Source organism: Heliconius melpomene, chromosome 13 (genome assembly GCF_056956725.1).
Source record: "Heliconius melpomene rosina isolate 202511_hmr_F chromosome 13, ASM5695672v1, whole genome shotgun sequence".
NCBI lineage: Eukaryota > Metazoa > Arthropoda > Insecta > Lepidoptera > Nymphalidae > Heliconius > Heliconius melpomene.
In genome coordinates, this window is record NC_140401.1 from 5,913,292 (window position 1) to 5,926,658 (window position 13,367).

Below are 13,367 nucleotides of genomic sequence, written 5' to 3' on the forward strand. Positions count from 1 at the left end.
CAGAACATTACGTGAGCATTTTCAGTAGAACAGAATATAAATAAAAACTAGTTCATAAACACGCTTTTGTGAAAAAAAAGTTAAAAATAAAAACCGAAGAATTTAATATCATTTATTCATAGAAGTATCAACACAAAAGTATCGATGCTTTGAAGTATCGAATACTTTTCTTAGGGACTATTGCGCATACCTTTGCAAATCAATGTCAGTCAGTAAGTAACAACAATTGTTTATGTAACAAAAATTAAAAAAATTATAAATCCCTTTAGTCCTCCTTACTATTTACACTACACTGCATTACGGTGACAGATGGTTTCAAAAAATATTCTCTAATCACGATTTACGATCCTCGCGCAAAGAGGATATAAAAGGAAATGTACGTGTGAGTGAGATGATGCTGTTTATTCGATACGATACCTATTAAAAAGTACTTGATAAATACAAGTATCGAATACAAAGTATCGAGTACAAAAGCATCGGTATCAAAAGGCAATGTACTCGATACCATAAAGTATCACTATTTTTTTCGTGTCTACATTAGAGTTAAGATTAGACATATATACAAGTCAACAACATAATAATATTAATGAATTGAAGATGATGATGATGAAATTGAGAATGTCTGATTTTGAAATTAGAATTTTAAAGTAACACAGTAGGTACACTAAAGTCGAAACTAAAGCAAATGTTTATTAATTATTATCATTCGTGTTTTCTCTACTATACGTGCCACTACCAGATTATTTTGCACCTGTCATCGCAAAATTAGACTTAATAAAAAGCATAATTATATTAAATTAAGTAAAATCACTTAATCTTAAATAAAGTACAAAAATTACACGAACAAATAATTAATTACTTAAATAGAATAGTAACAGTTATGTACTTATAAAAACTTATAACTTATAATTATTACAGCAATAAAACTTATTGCATATTTTAACTTTTAAGTAATAAAATGAGTGCTTGTAGAATATGTTTGTCTAATAATAGAAGAACATGTTCTATATATGAAACTGATCAAGGATTATCTTATGTTCAGATGCTGCTTGTTCTCCTTAACATAAAGGTACATTTTAGTTAGATTTAATATCTTATGTTGCTAAATGTATGAAATAAAAATATGTATTCTTTTTAGGTAATTAATGATTCTTGTGAAGTTATCTGCATTACTTGCTGTGACAAAATTAAAGAATTTTACAATTTTAAATTATTAATTGAAAGGTGAATATATTTTTTTTAACATTTAATATTATATTAAATACATTTAAAAATATGTAATATTTATATAATTGTGAAAATAAGAAAGATATAATTTAAAACTTTCTACCTTATCGACTAAAACTATACTGTATGTTCTGAACAGGTCTGAGAACAGAATAAATAAACATTTGAAAATATTCAAATTCAATAATATCAAAGAAATCAAAGAAGATTTTTATTTTGAAGAAAAGCCAAAAAATATGTACACTGATTACAAACAATTTCAAAATGGAGAAAATGATGTACTTTATAATAATACTTATATAAAGAGGGTTACACATGCTTTGAACAAATCTCAAGAATCATTAAATTTATTGAGTGATAGTGTATGTATGATTAAAGATTTTTTTTTAGTTTATATGGAAAAGAAGCATTAACAGTTTATACAACTGCTGCACCACTATCATGTACTTATATGGCTTCATGTCATATGTATGATGCTGACACACAGATTATCTACTACTGTGACTGGTTATAAATTTGATTCAAATTATGGGATTGCCCTCATTCCTTTATTTGAATTATTCTCATTTCCCCACTCTGGTTAGTGCTTCTACTCAAAATAAGGTGTCTCAAAAATTAAGGGTCAAGTGGGGAATGGGTTGTTGTAACACTAGGTTCTCTCTGCCTACTTTGCTTGCACAGAATTTAGATAACATGTAAAGATAAAAAAATTGAAAAAATAGACTTAAAAAATAAAACAAATAGAAAACATGAACATGAAATTGTAAGCTGAAGAGTTATCTGTGAACTTTATAACATTATAAAGCAAAGAAACTACATTAAGCAGGACCGTAAATAATATATAAGTAATCTATCTTCCTGATACAATACGTCAAAAAATTGTAGTAATTAAACAAATATTATTATTACCCATAGATTTGGAGTCCAGATGAAGAATCAAATGAAAGTTTTTTTAAACAAGAGAGTGGACAAAATTGTCAAAATGAAGATATATGCAATAATGGTATGTTTAAGACAATAAATTATAATCTACAGATATTAGTGGGGTAATTAGAGCGCAGTGGGACAGTGTCGAATTTAAGCAATGGTTGTAGGTTCTATATCAACTTGGAAAAATAATATTTCATGTGTTATCATTTCTAAAATTGAGTATATGAGCATGTATGAGAGCAGGAGTAGGTTCCCTATGACGACCCTACTATGCAATATAAAAAAAAGCATGAAGTTGTTTTTTTTTAAATAGTATAAAAACTAATTTAACAATATTTTCAGTTAAGAAAAAGGATAATGTTTGTATCAGACCTGTACACTTAGAAGATATAAGAGTCATGAAAACAATATCCACTTCAAAACATGCGAAAGGGACTAAGAGAGTATACAAGAAAAGAGAATATATATGCCCTTATTGTGGGAAAACAAAAACAAATATGAAGACTCATTTATTATTGCATACAGGTTTGAAGAGATTAAAAAGTACTTAATAAAACTTTAATTACACACTTTTTGCTGTATATAGCCCTTGTGTCAAAAAACTTCACTTTCTATTGTTTGCCTGAATTAGAGACACTGTGTCTTAAGTGACGAAATTGAACGATTCACTTTATCTTAACTGAAAGAGAATATATAAATACAATCTATTCCTTAAGGTATGACAACCATCACTTTGAATGAGCTACAATTTCTTCTTTAGTATTTTTTTTTCTTATGTAAAGAAATATCTAATTTTTCTTACATCTTTTATACATTTACTATTGTAGCGGATTTAGGGGGCTATTTATTGGATTAATCCTTATTTATTAATAAAAACAATTTATTTAAATGCTTAGTTATTGGAGTTAGTTTAAAAAAATCCTCATTATTACATTAGGTTCAATAGGTTTATCTTGTTATTGTAATGACAATAAATTATATACTTATTAATCTGTATAGCAATTTAAAAGTTAAGAAAATTTTATATTGTGCACATATGGCTTTTTTGTGTCTATTTACTTATTTAGCTAGGCAGAAGAAAATTATATTTATACCGTTTTATATTGTAGAAGAGAAGAAATTCAAATGTATTAAGTGTTCAAAGTGTTTTTACACTAAGAAAATGTTGAAGAATCATGTAATAAACCATTCTAAAGATGCTAGTTTTAAATGTGAAAACTGTATTGCTACATTTAAAAGTGAAGGAGCACTGAAAAGGTTTGGATTTTAGAATATCATTACTACAATATACACCTATATGAATTTAAATGTAATAACATGGAGCGCCATCACTCAATATGTAATCTGGACGCAAACAACTCTTGACATTAGATTCTCTCTACCTAACGATATGCGCGGGATAAAGCGAAAAAAATATGACGGATTTATAAAAAAGTTTGTAATATATAGCTTATTATATTTTATGAACTTATTCGACAATGTAACGGTTGTTACCAGCTAAGAATATCTTAATTGGTAGGTATATCATAAAAAAATCCTCACTTTTTTAATTATATTATAATAAGTGCCAAAATAAATTATTCTATAATATTTTAAATTATTGCTTCAGTTAATAATGCGTTTGGGTGGACGTATAACCCCGATCTTCTCGTTTTTTTTAGTAATTTTAAAAAGTTTAAAAACTTCATAGTTCCGGCTGTATATTGTGTGTCAATAATTTTGTAACGCGACGGTTGTGAGTTCGATTGTTGATTGGGTGTAAGAAGTCGATTTTATCAGATGTTAATTTAATATTTTAATTTGGTAACGAGGCAAAGCGCGGTGTTTAGTTCCTACCCTCAACACGCACTGCTTCGAAAATTCGGGGGAGAGTAATGAACAGGATATCTTAATTTGAAAATGGAGTACGTTAACACTAGTTTTCCTCTGTCTACCAGCTGTATGCAGGATACAGCGAGAAGCTGAAAAAGAAATCATTTCCTGGTATTAATAAGATAAATTGCCGTGTTGGTTTCCAACACTCCAAACGCAATGTTTCCAAAATAGGCGGAAAGATGACAATAGAAAATCATAAACATTAAGTTAAGCAAAAAAAACTATATTTAAGTAAATATAAAATTGTATTTGGCATTTACGAATTACTATATTCTTTTAGGCACATGATAACACATAGTAATAAAAAAGACTTTGAGTGCAATATCTGCAATAAAACATTTAGAAGGGTAAGTATGTATTATTGATATATTTTCCTCCTAACGTTATTCTTTTCCTTCAAAAAAAATTTAAGCAATTATTCCCAAAGTATTAATGTGATTAATAATCAGATTTTTTGATAATGACAGAAAGCTGCAGTGCCACGACACATGCAGACACACAACATTTTAAGACAATTTAAATGTGAATTATGCGACATGTCTTTCTCTACCAAAGAACTTTATCAAAGTCATAGCCGAGTTCACACCAGAGAACGCCCTTATAAGTGCGAGGTAAACACGATTTATTTGTCAATTAAATAATTTTATAGTATTATAAGATCAATTTTAAGAAGCTCCTATTGTGATATTCAATGACGCATTTGCAATTTAACACCATTTACTTAAATTGTTTACGAAGAATAATATTATTACGAAGAATTAGTACAGTTGAGTTTGAGGCCGTCGTGACGCAGCGGCACACGGGTGTGACTGTAACGTTACGGTTGCGGGTTCGATCCCCACTCGAGGAAATGAATTTATTTATTTACATTTATATTTTCATTTCTTCGCTCTGGTGTCGAGCCAAAAAGCGGCGTTGAGTTCCGCCATCGGCGGAAAGTGTGAAACGGAGTGTCTTACCACTAGGTTCCCTCTGCCTATTTTGATTTATTTTATTTTATAGTACAGTTCACATTATAGTTAAGTATGTAGTCCTATCGTTAGATTTTTCCCATCTTTTGCCTATAAAGTTAAATTAAGATAAAAAATGCACTACTGTGCGACCCAATTATAAACAGAAATGCTAAATATTTTCGGTTCTCTGATTAAATGAATTGCGGCGTTGGATTGCGCAATTTTAAAATGTTCGGAAAATTAAGAATGTTGGCATTTTGTCTCCTACGCAAAATGCAAGAGGTGTGTAAATAAAAAAAAATCATTATAAATGCTATAAATATATATTTTCAATAAGCTTTGAAAATATAATATATTTTTGAAAACGTTGTAATATTAACATAGCGGGACTCGAACTCACGTTGGAAACAATCCAAGAGGCGTGGGTTGAATCCATTCAAATGTTTAATAGATTTCATCAATAAAATTCAATTTTATTTTAATTTTAATAATACTTTAAAAATGTTTAAAATATATTTCAGCTTTGTTCGCAGCCCTACAGTTACAAACGTGACTTCAACCGGCATTGCCTAAAAAAACACAATGTAGTTATAGACCGTCGACCAATATACACGATGAATGAAGAAGTTCTTCTTAGAGAAAAGGCCTTAATGAAAAACATAATGTTAAAAGTGCAAGGATTGCCTACTGAGGAAGATCCATTAGATGCTTTCAAGGGACCTCAAGGAGCTCAAGCTTTTGCTAAAACGCTAACTCTTCTACAACGATCTCCTATCCAAATGGATATATTGAATAAATTGAACAGCTAATGTTATAATCTTGTTTTATTAAACTTAACTTTTATCTAACGTCACTATAGGTATATTAAAGTCCCGAAAAAGGGTTCTCCAATATAGATTTTTTTAGAATTAGCACAAAGTTTTGTTTGAACTTTGACAAGCAGGTGTTATATCCTATACCTAATAACATTTTTAAGGAAAATACCGGTGACTCACAACGGAATCCCCGACATGAGGTTTAAAGAACTTTACAATTTACATTGCTTATGCCAGCTTATGTATTTAATAGAATCGTCTTAAACACTTAGACACTGATGTGAATGTTTTATCGTAATCAAGAAATATCGTGGATGTCATGTTTGGTAATGTTTTATAGAAGTAACTGAAAATTTACTTTTTATGCGAAATTACCTATTAATAATATCTCATCCAAGCAAATAAAGATAAATCTACACACTTACACTACACTACACTTTTACAATAGTCTCAATTTTCCATCTTTCATAAATACCATTACGAAAGCTCCCACTAAACAATGGTGTCTCGTTAAGTTTCAGTATCATTTGTTACCTTTATATAGTGTCAGGTTCGATTACAGTCGAGTTAGTGTTTCGCACTAATGGGTCTATTCACACACCTTTCAATCAAACTTAATATATATAGAGGAGGGAAAGAAAACTATCATTCACTTCGCGGCGAGCGCTCAAAAACACCACTATGGTTTGTCCTTACGTCTACAAATTACCTAAAAGATTTTTTTTAATTTGTACCATAACACTACGTATGTTTGCAGATCAAATTTACAAGAGCATATTTAAAAAAATGTATAGCAGTTCTGATAACCATACATGTGTTTGTTCCAAGTTCGGCTTTTAAAAAAACATCTAATGTGGACGAATTTATGGTTGAGAATCAGAGGACACACATGAGACAAAATTACGTGCTTCAAAGAGCTTTGAACAACGACGTCGACGACAAAATAGATGTTACGTACGTGACGGAGCCTTTAAATCCGAACACCAACCCTGAAGAACTACCCGCGCTTATAGTTGATTACGCAAATATGATAAGAAACGATATTATTTTGTTAGACAATTCTGTAGAAACGCGGACCAGGAAAAGAGGAAATATCAAAGTTGAGAAATATGACGTAATTGTTTTTTAAATCAATGTTGCATAAGTATATTCATATAAAATATAACAGTCAAGGTTAATTTTTTTCTTAACAAATTTTCAGCACGGAGGGATTAAAGATATACCATGTAGCTGTGAACTAGAAAGCGTAAGTAGTTTTAGGGGCTTAATTTTATTACATTTTTTTATTCAAATATATTTTATTATTATTTTTATAGAAGGAACCAAAAATATTGGGTGAAGACTACTTTCCTCCCGCAATAGAGACAAGGAATTGTGATGAGCGACTTTGTCCCTCGCCTTATGGCTGCAAGGAGCGATATCACAACGTATGTCTTGTCTATATAAAATATCTTTATCTATTACAATAAATTATGTAATGTAGTTTTAAAAAAACGTACTTTTCCGTTATCTAAGTCTGATGTAAAAAAAAAATAACAGGTCATTTTTGTATTTGTTGCAGATAACTGTATTGAAACGTAAAAGATATATTGAAGAAACTTCCCAAGAGGTGTTGCCGGAGGATCTTAAAAAACGATGGATCGCGATCAAGAAACCAGTAATAGTTGGATGCATGTGTGTGAGAGACTTTTAACACTAAAAAGGTTATTTTTAGAATTGAACATTGAAAAAAAAATACTTTTATTATTTGTTTTGTAGATGGTTACAAACACAAATATTATATAGTCCTTTTGTGTAAAACCAATAACCTTTGCATGTATCTTTCTAATATTTATAGTAATAATGTGAAACGGAGTTGAATAAATCTCAAATTTATTTATATAATTATATTATTTATTTATTATTTTTTTAAGTCCTTATAATATATCAACTATTAATAACAATTGAGAAAAATATTATTATTAAAAATATATTATAAAGTTCTCACTAACAAATTGAAAAAAAAAATAACATTGTCCCACATTAAACCTCTTGTGGATTGTTCATGAACCGACAAAAAATTTATTAGGTACTCAAAACTTCCTTTTGGGTTCTTAATATCACAAGGAAAATAAAAATTTGTTTACACATCTATTTTAGATTCCCTTCACTAAACACTGTAATCCGATGTATGGTGCACAGTTTCGTGGGCGGCCGGCGCCGGTACATCACCAAGCTGTGGCATGATGTGGGCGATGGCCTCCCGAGTCTGAATCGTCATACCCATCTCCCGTCGCAATACATCCTCAGTCACTGTGTGTATTGATTTAAACTTTAAATTGATCCCATGCACTTTGTACATATGGTTATTTAGATTCACTTTATAACTGAATGACACGCTGCAAACCTGAAAATATAATATTTTAATTACTTCAAAGTTACGAAAATTGAACTAGTAAAAATTTTAAATTATAAAAATTCTTCAACGAAAAATATCACTAGCTCATCATGGAAAATTGTTCTGTGGGTCATAAACTACTTATCCGATTTTTATAAAACATAAATAGGTAAGAACCACTGCGACGAACTAGGCTTTCGATTAAAAAACCTCTCGCAAATCGGTCCATTAATTCAGGAGCTATTTGCATCGGGCATAAAAAGCAAGCAAGATACATGCCCATAAAGACTGGAAATTCGCCGCGTAATCAAAATCTATAAGGTACTTCCATTGAACCTAATTATGAAATTTAGCACAAAGTGAGAACTTACAGTGCAAATAGTAAAATTTTGATGTGTTGGTGTGACTCATTATAGCATTCTCTTTTGCCAAATCATCATTTTTAGCAATAATCCTTGTGCAACGGAAATTCGTTTGTGAAAAGAGTTCGGCAGAAAATGGGGAGCAGAGTAAAAATATTAATAGATAGATAAAGAAATATAAGAGAAGATACTAAAAATGCTTTAATACAATAGGCATACTTGGCAAGAATAAGGTCTTTCTCCGGTGTGCATTCGTTCGTGATTCTGCAACTGATGTTTGGCGTTGAAGGACATGGCGCAGGTCGTGCACTTGAACGGCTTGTATCCAGCGTGAATGCGTAGATGGCGGTTTAGATCGCAACGCTGGAAATAATATTTTTTTAAAAAACTCTGTCTACCCTGCTACATGTGGGATACATCCTGCATATAGCAGAGTAGTAGGCAGAGAGAACCTGGGAACTTATAGTGAGGTTCTTGCGTCATTGTATGTTGATTGGCAGAACTCAACGCCGCACTTTGCCTCGTTACCAGAATGAGAAAATGAAAAGATTAAATTTGAATTTCATATTTTCATTTTCTCATTTGAACGATTCCTACTCGGGGAATGAATTATTTTCATTTCTACCCTATGGTCCCTCATCTTATCCTGCTATAAGCGGTATGTAGCATAAAATTCGTAAAAATAAAAATATATACTTACGGCAATAAATTTCTTGGAACATAAATTGCAGGGGAATGGCCTTTCACCCTTGTGTATGAGATTATGTCTAAAATAAAGTAAATTATTATAAGTGTAAATCTTTATGACTTTAATACGTAGCTTTTAATTAGAAATTAACAAATAGAGGATTGGGAGAAATTTCAATGATTAAATTAGAAAGTATGTGCAATTGATAGAAATAAATATTCAAATACGGTTTTTATAATCTTATGGTGATATATAGGTATTTGAATTATATCGTGTGTTATTATCTCTTCCATTTGATATTAAAACATTTTTTTTAAAAGGCTAACGACATAAATAAGTAGTAACAAGCGTATAAGAATTTGGATATATCTTGATAAGAAAAAGCATGTCTTAGTAGTAAGTTCGAACATATAATTTTTTCGCTTCACGCTGTATCCCGCACATAGCAGCGTTGGCAGAGGGAACCTGGGAAATTAGTGATAAGACACTTCATTCCCATTACCACATTTCTGATCCTCATTTACCGCCAAATTCAGGAACCATTGCGTGTTCCGTGGCGGAAATTGACGCCGCGCTATGCCTCGACACCAGAGCGAAGAAAATAATCAATATTTCATTTCAATTAAATAATAATAGTAAGGTTATTTTTGTTTACCTGACAAGTGATTTCTGTGTATAAAAACCAGCCCCGCACACTTCACAAATATGATCTTTGATTCCTGTATGCTGTTTGAGGTGAACTAATAAATTACTCTTTTGAACAAAAGAACGAGGGCATTCTGTACATGAGTATCTTTTCTTTTCTGTAAAAATAGATCACAGATAGTTATGCCAATAGGTACATTTTTTTAACTTTACGCTGTATCACGCATGTACCAGGGTAGGCAGAGGGAACATAGTGTTAAGACACTGAGTTCTCCAGTTGTGGAGCCCAAGGCCGCATCAATCTTTTACCAGAGTGAGTAAATGAAAATAATTAATTCCCCATGTGGGAATCGAACCTACAACCTTTGCATCTACAATTAGATACTGTGCCATGACCGTCTCTTTATTTGTAAAGAATTAAAAAAACATAAATGTACTGCAAAATACACAGCAAATTAATAAAGCCAGCGTAGCTCAGTGGAACAGTGTATATAATATTTAAATTCTTTTTTTTCCTGGTAGACAAAGCATGCAATTGATTTCTGACATTCAACACATATCTTGCAAATTGGACGGACAGTGGTGAACCGAGTATCGCCACATTAGATTCCCTTTGCCTACGTATGCTATGAGGAAAAAAAACGTCAAGCTGCTAAAAAATTATATATACCTTCATGTGTTGCAATATGGTTGCCTAAAGTATAGGTTAATATGCCACATACAGGACACACAAGTTTTTCCCTCTCTTTTGTCATGGATTTTGCAGTTTTCACTCTTCTAATAGCTATGTCTCGTCTCATACCTCTATCAGAAGACTTTCTCGATTTATAATTTGGATGTACCTTTAACAATGTTGCATCTTTTGGTCTTTTTAATAGTATTGGTGGTCCCTTGCAACCATTCTTCATTATTGGATCTGTAAAAGTTTTCTAAATATTTGCAGCAATCAAATTATTACAACAGACTACAATGGAAGTGACTTCCTGAAGGACTGACACTAATTACATTTTTATATAAGTTGACAATTCAAAAGTGGTAATGACGTAATTGAATAAATATTTTGTTTTTGAATAAAATATCTTTTTTTTTATCACCCTATGTGCATTTAACAAAATTTGTATGTTCTTATATTATATTTTTATTTGTGCAATTTATATTTTTTTATTACAAGTTGCGCAAGAAAGTGCCACTTTTATTCTTGTTAACAGAGTGAGGCAATGAAAATGTCCCTAAATAGGAATCAAACCCATAACCAATGGCCTCACCCATACATCTTTGTTACTAAATGCAAATAAGCATATATTACAAACTAGTAACATAATAATATGTTACTTACAACATGTAATTGTAGTTGATCTTTTTTCATCAATAACATCTGAATCATCTAATGATTCTTGCCTATATTGCCTTACAACTCTTACTTTTCTTACAACTGGTTTTTTTGCCTTAAAAACTTTTATTTCCGATAATTTTGGCTTTTTGAAATTTGTTTTATTTTTCTCAGATGGAGGAACATAATCATCATCATCATCATCTTGAAATAGGTCATCATCCAAATATTCAGTCTAAAAAAGAAAGTCATATTTCAAAAAAGGAACAATTTTAAGCCTCACATTCCATTCACACAGTAAATGGCTCTGGACTCACTGTGTGGGTGTGAAGGTGGTGTTGCAGGGTAAAGAACTTGGTAGTGCCTGGAATTTGCGAATTAAGTGACACAAAGTGACACAAACCTAAGTGCAAGAGATTTTAACACTAGAAGCACCCCTGTCCCATTTTTGTCCCATATGCAAGTTTGATTATATGTAACTTTTTCATTTGTTAATTTATTTTGGTTGTTATACCTCTCACAAATTCTCAAAGTACAAAATAACTCTAAACATATTCCAGGTTAGCTCATTAGTGACTAAAGTATTTGTCTACTTTGAAATTATGCTCTAATGGGATATTTATTTCAAATGGAACTCTAAGTTCTACCAGTATTATAGTTATAAATTTAAATGATATACATAGAATACTTACAACTATAGAGTCTTCATCAAAAGATTTTGGTTTGTGAGATGAAGAGTTGGCAGATTGATTGAACTCATTTAATTCAACTTTTCTTATTACAGTATCTGCTATAACTATATCTTTTCCATTAATAGTATCAACCTTTGCAACTTCATTAGCATTGTTGATTAGATCAATTTCCATTTCCCATTGTGGCTCCATTTTAACAGCTAAAGGCCCAATTTCACTTTTTATGTCAGTGAAAGAGTCAAATGCAATTTTTTTTGTAGGCATATTTTGATTAATTTTCGATATTAGTTTCCTAAGATCACGGTCTGATCTATAATTTTACAAATAATACCTTTAAGTATAATATAATTTAAAAAATAAATAATAAAAAAAAATTATAATAATTATTCTAGAAACATATTTAACAATTTACAAATAAATCTTTACCTTTCAGCAATAGTTTTTAGAAGGTAAGCCTTTTCTAATGAACTACAGCATTTAAGACAGATTTTCTCTGGTAAACCATCATTAGATGAGACCTGGTAAACAAATAAGTATCCATATTATTTTTTAAAGAACTTCAACGAAGTAATGTCTAAGCGATTTGTATACATAGGAAAATAAGTGAAGAGGTAAGTATGTAGTCATAAAATCTGAAACCTTAACATCCGCAACTGCTGTTAGCATTTCGGCATAATTCCCAGATAATTTATATTTAAAAAGAGGACATAAAGGTCTTTTATTCGACAAACATATACGACAAGATGACAAATCAATGGAGCTCAGTGTTTTAGGTTCTATCATTTTCAAAATAAAAAACTTGATACACTAAAATATTATGATTGAAGTGATGACAAAAGCCGTAACTTTATCGAAGACAAAACGACAGATATTTAGTGTCGAATGTCGATTAAAAGAACACAACAGATATATATTTTCATATAAAAATGTATCTTATGCCCAACTCTACAACAATATAGAAAATAGAGATATTTGACGTTTTAGTCTCTAGTCTATTGAAATTTTTAGTAAATGAAATCGATATGTAGCTAGTAATGTGAAATAAACGTATTATAATCGAATGTGCTATGCATGAAAATATAAAATATGAATACATCATAATTACAATATATTATAATTTAGTTATATTAGGCAAAATTAGTTTATATGATACTTTCGATATTTTATACATCGATCAAATCAGCTTCACACTGTATCCCGTACACAGCAGGGCAGGCAGAAGGAACCTAGTGTTAAGACACTCCGTTCGCCACTTTCCGCCGAATTCTGGAGGCACTCCGTGTTGAGAGGTGGTACTCAACGCTGCTCTTATTTTATACATTAAATTTAACATATTACTTATTAAATTTTCAAGAATTAAGAGAGAATTTTCAAGGATTAAGAATGAAGATTTTTCTGTTATACTTTTTAATACAAATTTTAATGAAATATTTTTGCACCGCAAAATCTTTTAATGTACCTGATCAAGTGCTT

General features: G+C 30.7%; 3 protein-coding genes across 10 annotated transcripts; 2 read left to right on the forward strand and 1 right to left on the reverse strand.

Annotated features, from left to right (window-relative positions):
* The first annotated feature begins 528 nt into the window (after positions 1 to 528).
* On the forward strand, positions 529 to 5,802 carry LOC146532714 (uncharacterized). Of its 5 annotated transcripts, XM_085195613.1 has the most exons (10): positions 539 to 655; positions 1,043 to 1,069; positions 1,139 to 1,224; positions 1,367 to 1,589; positions 2,143 to 2,230; positions 2,500 to 2,682; positions 3,267 to 3,414; positions 4,313 to 4,379; positions 4,500 to 4,643; positions 5,507 to 5,802. In XM_085195613.1, exons 2-10 carry the CDS (start codon positions 1,043 to 1,045, stop codon positions 5,792 to 5,794), a joined length of 1,254 nt encoding a protein of 417 aa, XP_085051739.1. In that variant the 5' UTR covers positions 539 to 655; the 3' UTR covers positions 5,795 to 5,802. The 5 variants fall into 5 exon arrangements, with proteins under 5 accessions (XP_085051740.1, XP_085051738.1, XP_085051737.1 ...); XM_085195614.1 differs by lacking the exon at positions 1,043 to 1,069 and having other exon boundaries at positions 529 to 655; XM_085195612.1 differs by having other exon boundaries at positions 530 to 1,069; positions 5,519 to 5,802.
* Position 5,803: 1 nt separating this feature from the next.
* Positions 5,804 to 7,684, forward strand: LOC146532715 (prothoracicotropic hormone-like). 3 transcript variants are annotated; one of them, XM_085195616.1, is made up of 5 exons: positions 5,804 to 6,484; positions 6,558 to 6,914; positions 7,002 to 7,046; positions 7,117 to 7,227; positions 7,362 to 7,684. In XM_085195616.1, the coding sequence occupies exons 1-5, from the start codon at positions 6,482 to 6,484 to the stop codon at positions 7,491 to 7,493; spliced, it is 648 nt and encodes a 215-aa protein (XP_085051742.1). In that variant the 5' UTR covers positions 5,804 to 6,481; the 3' UTR covers positions 7,494 to 7,684. The 3 variants fall into 3 exon arrangements, with proteins under 3 accessions (XP_085051742.1, XP_085051743.1, XP_085051745.1); XM_085195617.1 differs by having other exon boundaries at positions 7,120 to 7,227; XM_085195619.1 differs by lacking the exon at positions 7,117 to 7,227.
* On the reverse strand, positions 7,672 to 12,901 carry LOC146532716 (uncharacterized). 2 transcript variants are annotated; one of them, XM_085195609.1, is made up of 9 exons: positions 12,534 to 12,901; positions 12,321 to 12,412; positions 11,895 to 12,204; positions 11,209 to 11,437; positions 10,543 to 10,788; positions 9,883 to 10,030; positions 9,240 to 9,306; positions 8,759 to 8,902; positions 7,672 to 8,186 (listed from the first exon to the last, which is right to left on the reverse strand). In XM_085195609.1, exons 1-9 carry the CDS (start codon positions 12,675 to 12,677, stop codon positions 7,950 to 7,952), a joined length of 1,617 nt encoding a protein of 538 aa, XP_085051735.1. In that variant the 5' UTR covers positions 12,678 to 12,901; the 3' UTR covers positions 7,672 to 7,949. The 2 variants fall into 2 exon arrangements, with proteins under 2 accessions (XP_085051735.1, XP_085051736.1); XM_085195610.1 differs by lacking the exon at positions 12,534 to 12,901 and having other exon boundaries at positions 11,895 to 12,225.
* Positions 12,902 to 13,367: the final 466 nt, after the last annotated feature.